General features: G+C 31.2%; 1 protein-coding gene and 1 long non-coding RNA gene across 3 annotated transcripts in view; one reads left to right on the top strand and one right to left on the bottom strand.

Moving 5' to 3' along the window:
* The first annotated feature begins 6,187 nt into the window (after positions 1-6,187).
* Positions 6,188-10,095, top strand: part of LOC143042603 (ATP-binding cassette sub-family E member 1-like) — a 34,817-nt gene continuing 30,909 nt past the window's right edge. The window contains exons 1-3 of one of the 2 annotated variants that reach the window (XM_076215004.1): positions 6,188-6,309; positions 9,225-9,341; positions 10,006-10,091. In XM_076215004.1, coding sequence (XP_076071119.1) covers positions 9,230-9,341; positions 10,006-10,091 — 198 coding nt within the window. In that variant the 5' untranslated portion in view covers positions 6,188-6,309; positions 9,225-9,229. The remainder of the gene's footprint in view (positions 6,310-9,224; positions 9,342-10,005; positions 10,092-10,095) is intronic. The other variant, XM_076215005.1, reaches the window with a different exon arrangement.
* On the bottom strand, positions 7,270-8,477 carry LOC143043532 (uncharacterized). The gene is made up of 3 exons (XR_012968445.1): positions 8,358-8,477; positions 7,851-7,932; positions 7,270-7,357 (listed from the first exon to the last, which is right to left on the bottom strand). It is a non-coding gene; the product is annotated as an uncharacterized LOC143043532 (long non-coding RNA).

Here is a 10,095-nt window from a genome sequence, read left to right as displayed (position 1 = left end):
AGTATTCCATGTAACCAATGTAATCCATGAGTGTTTCTCCTTTTCGGTTATCATCTTTTCTATGTAGTGTAAAAAGAAAAACTATCGTCCGTCAGCAGTGCGATACCTTTTCCGAAAAAAAGTCAGATTGTGCAATTGAAATAACCGATTTTACCAATGCTTTTTATAGTAACAAATTACAATACAAATCCTTGATTTAACAGATTATATTCTTTTGATATTGGTTCATTATATTTTATGTGTCTAATTTTTATTTTTATTGCATTTGCTATCAGTGGCGGATCCAGAACTTTTCCTAAGGGGGGCCCGCTGACTGACCTAAAAGGGGGGGGGGGGATCCGCTCCAGTCATGCTTCAATGATTTCCTATATAATCAACCAAATTTTTCCGATAAAGGGGGGCCCGGGTCCCCTAGCCCCCCCCCCCCCCCTTGATCAGCCTATGGCTATACATATACTAACATACTTTCAGAGAGCAATGTCTCTTAATACTGAATAGACCTACTGGCTAATTTATATTTTGGAAATTAGATTTTTGAACTTTTAAGGGGAATTTCACGGTCGATGGATAAGATAGTCCAGTCCCTTCTGAAGTCCTTGATTTATCAATAGGGGCAGATGACAAGGTTATGTCCTTGAACAATTATGATATATTTTTTTAAGTATTCTCCTTACTTCTATTAAAAAACTTTTTATATTTTTGTAATAAGGCACTGATATGGGCTGGAAATTAATCCTCAAAATGTTAATGGTTTTCTATACCTAAATAAGAAGAATATAAAGCAGATCTTTAGATATTTTTGATGTTCTGTTCATTTTAGTAAAATTCGGTTGACATTTTCGATTTTTCGACTCTGTACACTATACACACATCTGCCTTATCTAACCGAATGTTAGCCTGGTATCCCGGCCCGATATCTAGCTGTCTTTACTGACAAGATTATCCAGGACCCCAGGCTAACCGAATGTCTCTTATTCAAATAAATACATGGTCCTTTCATAAATCTGGTTTTCGATTTATGTGGTGCAACTCGATCATACAAACCTTATATTTTAATGAAAAAAGAAAACTATCCTACAGATACATATATTCAGTCGCTTTGGTGGGATGAATAAAGGTGTAAAATTTTTCCTTGAAAATATCAATGTACCTTTCGGCAATAAATTAAAAGTCGACCATTGTCGACAGGTTGTAGATATTTCTATGGGCATCAATTGTGTTCCTTAACTAGATGATCTGTACCTGTATTGTCATCACAGCTATCATTTCGTCAAACTCACGATAAAGAGATCCAACTAAATTATGTGTATGATATAATTTTGCTTTTAATAATAAATTTTCAAATCATACAAAATTACGACAAGGCTATAACAAATACATATAATAATACCGACATGAATGGTCAGATATCAAACAATACCACTGACATGAATGGTCAGATCTTTCTGACAAGATTGGCCAGAAAACAAAATGTTCCCTTAAGGATATATACAATCACCCACTACTGTAAGCACAATTAGACAAAAAAGGCACAGAATAAGATTGCTCCTTCTGTTTAACAGTAACAAGATGAGACTTAACATCCTCTTGTTTAACAATGAGACAATACTTGAACAAAAAAATTTGTCAATTTTAAATTACCAAAATAATTCAAATGTAACTTACAGATGGGTGAATAAAGTTCACAAACTGGCATCCCAAACTTTAAAAAAGGTTTATAAGTAGCTACAAACTGAACACCACGTTTAAAGCATAAACTTCTTAATCTAGAATTAATAGTAGTGACAAAATAACTTGTATTCTGAAAATCAAGTAAGCGTGGAATAATTGCTGACATAACTATGACAGTATGTGGCTTAACTAATTTCTCAATTGTAGAGATAAGCACATTATAGCCTATATCAAAATCAGCAATCTCATAGGTACCAACATTGTTGGTTCCTACATGCATCAGAATTATATCATAATTTACCTGAATTGTTCCACAATTAAGCAAATTGATCATATCCCAAATATTTGCTCCAGGAAAGGCTTGCAAGTGACACCTTCTTATAGTTTTAACATGCTTGGCTATGGAATCGCACACCAGAGTAGACCTAAAATCTATAAAGAGCAAAATTTATTTTAAAACAAAGTCTTTAATTTGTTCCGCTACATTAATTTTATCAGACAAAGAACTGACAATATATTTAGTATAGCAATTGCTTTTCCAATCACCCATCAATTGGATAGAACTAGGAGAAACCCCTGCTTTCGATGCCAACGTTGCTCCACCTCTTCGGAAACTATGGGAAGAAAATAAATTTGGATTTAACCCAATTTTACAAAGTAATTCTCTCAGTTTATTCTGAAACTGGTTATAAGTAATTGGTATGCATTTCCCCTTTTTTTTATAAGAAAAAGCAGCATCATCTGACGTGCAAGGATTTAAAGAACACATCCTTTTATATGCATTTACTGGGCAAAATTTAGATAGAGGATATGCAAGCAAAGGTATCCTTAAAATACGATTACCCAACTGAATTGTTTTTGTCCATTTGAATGCAACTATAATAAGAGACGGAAAGACTGTAACATCACCTCTGCACAGCTGTTTATTTTTGTCAAATTTCTTGGTTGATACTGGAACTAAATTAGACTTCCTGCTTAAAAGTAATAAAGCAAAAAGAAATAAACACCAATATGTCGCATCTAGCGGCGTATTCAAATTCAAATGTTCACGAATTTTTCCTAAAATTTCTAAAGTAATAGGAAATGCCTGTTTAGGTAAATGTTTTAATTTCCTATCTAACCCTTTCATAGTCAACTTCAATTCGTAAGACGAAAAAACATCCACATGTAATCCTAACAACAGGAAAAGAACTTTAACTCCGTTTAAATAATTGCGAATAGATTGAGCTGATCTGAAACTTCTACTGAGAAACTCGGAATAAGTGCATAATAATTCAGAATCAATATCAAACGGTTCTAAATGAAAGTAATTACAAAACAATAAATAAGCTCTCCACTGCGTTTTAAAATTAACCAAAGTACCTTTCGCGAAAGCCGAAATCCTAGTCACAAACATATCTCGTCTTAGCACTTGCAAATCTACAAAAACACGAATAAACAATTACCAAATATGTTCAAACTGAAACAATTCTTTAGAAATCAAATCTCTAAATAGGGACATGCCCTTTGTCCTCTCGTAAAAGTCTAACTGAAATTTATAATCTAAATCCCATCTAGACAAAAGATCTGGTAAACGGTTATCGCAACCTGAAATATGTTTAGCTTTTAACTCAAAATTATTTAGTTTTCGGCTATCGACGGCAGAATGAAAAACTTAAAATTCTTTAAATCACAAGTATATAAAGGAACCAATCAGAATGCATTGTTATGTTATAAAATTCATAACAAGTTGTATCATTAGCTGTATGTAAAGAACCGAAATAATTCGAACAGTATAAAGTCTATTTCTTTTATCTCTAGTCGCCAATTATATATTTTTAATTAATTAAAAATAGCACAATTTTTCGTTTCATATTGTAAATTTTCCCTCTTTTTTTTTATACGAATTGATGTTCCTAAAAAAATACCTCTTCTTGCAGTGTGTATATTTCACAACTGGTTCGCTATACCAGGCTGTGTCTGTAGTCACGTTTTAGATTTCAAGGAACGTCATTTTTGCATACCTGGTAACTGATTGATGATCATTGATAACACTTCAGGGATTTTGTTACCTGACAAATAAAATGAAACCACCAAACTCTAATTTTAACGGTGATGTTGTAGAGCCCGTAAATTTAGAAACGATCCATGTAAACTAATTGATGCTTTGAATAATCACAGTTTCAAAAGTTATCAATTTAATAACACTTTAGAAAAAGATCTTTGAATATTGCTTTTTTTATCAGTACTAAAATCGATTTTGTTTTTGAATTTCAAAATATAACTAAATATATAATACCACGTATATACGACTACGTATGAGAACTCAGGATCCGAAATCCTGTTGATACTTTTGCATTGAATAATGAAGCCTTCCTCAATCTGTTTGTTGCTGTTTGTGGCGTCTTTACATTTAATTTGTTGGATGTAAACTGATTGATGCTTTATTCTGGGAGATCATAATTCATTTACATTAGTTTTGTTGTGATTGGCTTTAACTACTAATACTGGTGCTCTTGCGTCACTCTTTATAACTCATTTAAGATGCTCATAGGCGGATCCAAGGGGGGGGGGGGCTGGGCCCCCCTTTATTTGGAAAAGAAGGTTGATTACATAGGGAATCACTGAAGTATGACTGGAGCGGGCCCCCGCTAACACAACTAAGATATGGTTCAACATTGAAGCTGGAAGATATAACAACGTGCCTCGTACTGAAAGACTGTCAATGTTGCAATATGAAAACCATTGAAAATGAATATCATTTTGTAATGATTAGCTATACCCATTTGCGTCTAAGATGTTTTGCCTTGTTATTTTTGTTGTTGTCTTAATATGCCAAAATGTTTATCACTTATTCAAACTTATTCAAGAACGTTTGTATTAAAACTTTGTTGTTTGTTAAATGAAAACTGGAAACTACGGTCACAATTGATAAAGTAGATTATGAGGTAGATTATAAGGTACTATTTGTTTAATAGGTTTTTTTCTTAATTATTATTTTGCTCTCTGTTTTAATTTATATCATTATTTTGCTCTCTGTTTTCATTTATACTATTTCGCTTAGTACTATATTTCATATTACATAATTATGTTGTTGATGCTAAAGGACTTTCTTATATGCAAAACTTATTACAATTACAATTTCAATAATTTATAATTGTAATATTTAATTTTTAATTGTAATCTTTTTTTTTATGTAATAATTATTATGTATTCACTATGTTTTATATTGGTACGTGACACTATAATAAATTATTCTGATTCTGATTTAACAGAATTTATTTTTTCCCCACGCGTTCAGGTTCGTTTTTTTTTTCATTCAAGGAGAATTGTAAGAGTATGCGTAATGACAAAGATAGGTGCACAGTTAGTTCCCATATTAATTCTGATAATTTGAATATAATATTTAGACAAAGTTATATGTCACAAAAACATTTTCAACTTTAAGAAATGCAAGGCCCTAATAAAGTCTGTGTATGTTTAGGAACAATGACTGTACCATAGAAATAACGTTTATCATTTTAACAGACGAGGCGAGTCCGACTGTTAGAGTGGGGCGCTCATATCCGCCGTGGACACAATTTGCCGTTTTCAGTATGATTTTGAGGTGTAAAAACTTCAAAGGATGGCTTAAATGGAAGAAATATGCCGTTTAATTATATTTTTATATAATTATTTTTGAAAGTGAGACTAAATTTCGGCACTTACGGCAAAGGATCGAAAAATGAACAACGATTTTCAGCCAATTTCCTGAATGAAAAAAAAAAACATTTCAAATTTCTTAGTAATTCTTTGACAGTGATTGCCCTAAATTTCAGTTTTTACACCTTTCAAATGTCTGCTATTCGTCTATAATGAAATTTTGTTGATAAATATTGTTTAAATCTGCAGTTATTTGGTTTTAAATAGAAATGTAAAAACGGCGAATATGTGTCCCCCGTTGACAAAAAATTAGGAAATTTCAAACACCCTTTAATCCAACTTTTCAGATGATTTTACTAAAAACAAACACGTTTTCAAGCTAAGAATATTTTGCATTTGAAGTTGACTTCATATAGAAATATCAGTATACTTCAAAAACATAAAGACCTGAAACATGTAAAGATATGGCGAAAATGATGATCACACCACGTATACTCTACCAAAGTATCCGTTTATCAAACTGCATCAGCCCTTCAAGTCAAATAGTCTTACCAAGCTATTTTATTTTTTTTCCAGATTAAATGGAAAAGGTGTAAACTTCTGATTCAGAGAGTTCTCACATATATCTATATATATATAAAAAAAAAGGTTGAACAATGCCCTCTTGCTGGCCTTAAGAATTTACAAACTTCCTTTAGTGAGCCTCAAATCCTATTTTTGTCCGAATCAGTCTTACGTTTTCATAAATATACTTGGAAAAATAATATATATTATCAAGACAACATTCAAACAAAATTCTTAAACGTCCTTTTTATTATTTTTTAATAAAAGATGAAAGATATGAATAAAAGAGTTATATATAAATGCAAATTTAGCAACGAAATTCAAGCAAACAATAAAAGCGTCTCTGATACGCTGATGATTGCGAAACATGTGGAAATAGGAGGCCGCCATATTAACCAGTCTTGAAGAAGCCGGTGTGTCTCCACTGTGTATTTCTCAAATTTTACTGACATTGTATGAGTTTACAATCGTAACAATTTTTTAAATCATTCTAAGATTATGTCATTGATTGTTGTCTAACTTTAATTGGGCAATATTCGATGTACTTGTCGAAAATTTTGTCTTGTGAAGTTGTAACAATTTGCCATATGTCGGGTCTTCACAAAATGAAATATAATGAATGTAATTAGAAAATTAATCCATGTTGAGGTAGATTTTCAGATAGTATCCAAATGTTACAATTATGTTCAACTTCCAGTGATTATCATCGACTTTCTAAAGAATAAATTGAAAAAAGAAAAACTTCGCGGGACCTCATTCATTCAAAATTTGAATTCGGTTCCTTACCTGGAAGAAGAAGAAGAAAATTTACAGATTGACTGCATTTTGAATGCAAAAAAATGAACTGCATTTTTGCCCCCCCCCCCCCCCCCAAAAAAATGGTTATGGACTTTGCAAATGAAGGAAAATGCAAGGGGTTTACTTAGTCCAAATAATTATGACGTCTTGAAAGGCTATTATAATTTTTTTCTTTGATGCCTTACTTCGAAGCCTTTCAAGACGTCATAATTATTTGGACTAGGGGTTTACTCATAAAAAAAACAAATCTGTAAAAGTTGTTGCCTTTTGTGTAAGGATTTTCTCTTGGCAATATTTTGCTGAAACCGTAAGATGATATTTTGACTATTTTACTGATTATATCTGTTTTGTTCACGCATCGTTATTAAAATAACGGATTTTGATGCAACTGTCATACAAGTGTGAGGTTTAGCGCTATAAAACCAGGTTCAACCCACCACTTTCTACATTGGAAAATGTCTGTACCAAGTCAGGAATTTGACTGTTGTTGTCCATTCGTTTGATGTGTTTTATCATTTGATTTTGCCATTTGATAAGGGAATTTCCGTTTTGAATTTTCCTCTGAGTTCAGTATTTTTGTGATTTTTCTTTTTTCCTTGGAAGTTGGAATAAAAATGTAACAGGGTCGGTTCTTGGGTAAAGATATAACAAACTCTGTTTAGGGTTCGGATGATTTATTATACCAGTAGTATAAAAATAAACTCTGAAATAACAATATTACAATTATAAATAACGGATCTATTATAAAACTCAAGTACCCTAAGTTATACATTATCCCATATATTTATGGTAAAATACAATGCACTTTAATACTGTGTACTATACTGCGAATACATATAATAGACATTCAGTGAGATGATGTTACGTGTACTTTTAAATCTCATTGTTATACACTACACAAGAATGTAACCCTTGATCGTAAATAATATACTATATAGTGTTTACTGTTTTACTATGTGTACGGTACAAAACTAAAGTTAAAACTGCGAACATAACATTAAACTGATCGGAACATAATATATTGTTTGTTCTTTACATACAATTACATTACAACAATAATTAAAATGTAGATACTATTCTCATAAAGACTAATTAAGCCAATATATTAAATATGCTTAAAACCGCATATTTAAAGGGAAATAATCCATAACGTCTTGTTTACAACATTACATAGTTAAAAATAGATTGACTCTTACCACTTGTGGAGTGAGTTCTTACTGGCAAGGACAAGGCACAGTTCACAATGTATACTCTGTATATAATTACATCAATGGAGTCCTAAAACCAAAATGCAATCATAAACATTCGGACTCATAAAATATTAAAATATACGATATGACAAAATAACTCCAGTTCATTTATAGTTATACTTCTATCATTACAATGTATAATATAAGTGTACTAATAAATATCCACTTAAACACTTTTCCTTATTTTGTCTAATATGCCGCCATTTATGAAATATAAATTATCTGTATCAATAATCAAATAGCTAAGCAAATATATTGTTCTATCGTGACAAATTAACGGTAGATAATAAAATACATGTAGCACGAAGCTAAATAAAAGATTCTCGGGTACATCTATCATACTTATGTAATAAACAAACTTTACAAGGAGAACGCAATCATATAATACAAACTTTGCTAAATTTGTCATTTACATGTGCAAATATTAATAATATAATAAAGAAGTTAACTTACATCAATATGTAATATGTTGTGTCCACAATGAATGAAAACATAACAGGTAATAATTCGGGACACACAATATCGTGCGACTGCAATTTTCAAATTCCCGTTCAAATCTACCTGGTCAATACAAAATATAAATTGACCGCGAAATCGCAATGACCAATCAGATACGTAATTTAAAGTAAGAACCTTTTGAATATTCATGAACTAAATATAAAAAGTAAAGTGTAGATTTGATTTAAATAATAATATTCCTTTATCAAAATTCAAGTTAAACGTTTATAATAAATACAATTAATTACAGAACTTTAAAGATATTTTTACTATTATTTTATAGGCTAAAAATGACACTACTACAAAAAGAAAGTAAAATTTTGCGCAGTCCAATTACAACCCATTGTGGGTGTTATATGTGAATTTCCGTTTTTAATTTTCCTCTGAGTTCAGTATTTTAATATGTGATTTTACTTTTTCCCTTGGAAGTTGGAATAAAAAAATAAAAACAATTTGCCCAGTCAAATTACATCCCAGTGTGGGTGTTAAATAATATTAGTCTCTAACTTGAGAAATATTAACAAAAATTAAACATCGGGAAGACCATTTAACTCTCAAGGAGTGAAGGGTTATTTTTTGGAAAGAATTATTTCTGATTGACTGTCTGTGCCAATTAATAAAATTGAAAGGTAAATTAATTTTAGCCTACCACAAAAAATTCTATAATTTGATGCTTGTGTGTTGCCAAAAAAAAAACCCATTTTCCTTTTTAACCTTAAATGGTTCCTTAAAGCATTCCTCTATCAGTGACTATTTGGTAATATTAGACCATTTAGCAATATTTTACTGTTTACTTTTACAACTTCTTTAATTTATTTTCAGAAACAATGTCGAAAACACAAGATAAGTTAACTCGTATTGCTATTGTCAGCAATGACAAATGCAAACCAAAAAGATGCAGACAGGAGTGTAAGAAGTCCTGTCCTGTAGTAAGAATGGGTGAGTAGATCTACAAATGAGCTGTCGGATAAAATCAACCTTATTCAAATGAATATCATGATCAGTACATCTATTTATTTGATTTAGGTGGGAAACAAATCTTTGCAAAATCTTTAACAGTTTGAAAATTATGGTGATATACATGATAAAAGAATCCAATACAAAACATACCACCAATCAGATTTTATTTCGTAGTTGATCAAAGTATACATGCACTTACATAAGGTCGATTTCTGTCTGACACAGCTCATTTAATTTGTAATTAAATTTTGACCTGTTGTAAAATTAATGTGCCAGTAGAAATATATAAAATCTTGTACTTCCACCTATTGCTATGGTTACTAAGGTAAAAAGTGAGCAAGTCCTCTGGCTCAAAATCAGACAAAATATTGACATGATTGTGTTCTGCAGATTATTTCAAGCATCATTTCAGGAATGGAATTTTAAATTATTTTTGTAGCAACCATGTAACAAAATCTGTTTATGATACTGACATGAATATATACATGTACATGATATATGCTGCTTATAAAATTAAGTAAAAACCTTCAAATAAAAAAAACAACAAATATCTTATTGACTTTCAACATTATTCAGATTTGTAACTCTAAACCTATCGCAAGTCGCACTGAATGCATACATCATGTTTTAATCTGTTTTACAGGAAAGTTGTGTATCGAAGTGTGCCCTACAGACAAGATTGCTTTTATATCTGAAGAACTGTGTATTGGTTGTGGTATATGTGCCAAGGTAA

This window comes from Mytilus galloprovincialis, chromosome 8, assembly GCF_965363235.1.
Source record: "Mytilus galloprovincialis chromosome 8, xbMytGall1.hap1.1, whole genome shotgun sequence".
Lineage (NCBI taxonomy): Eukaryota > Metazoa > Mollusca > Bivalvia > Mytilida > Mytilidae > Mytilus > Mytilus galloprovincialis.
Note: the sequence above shows the minus strand (reverse complement) of the source record. Positions and strands in the feature narration are given on the sequence as shown.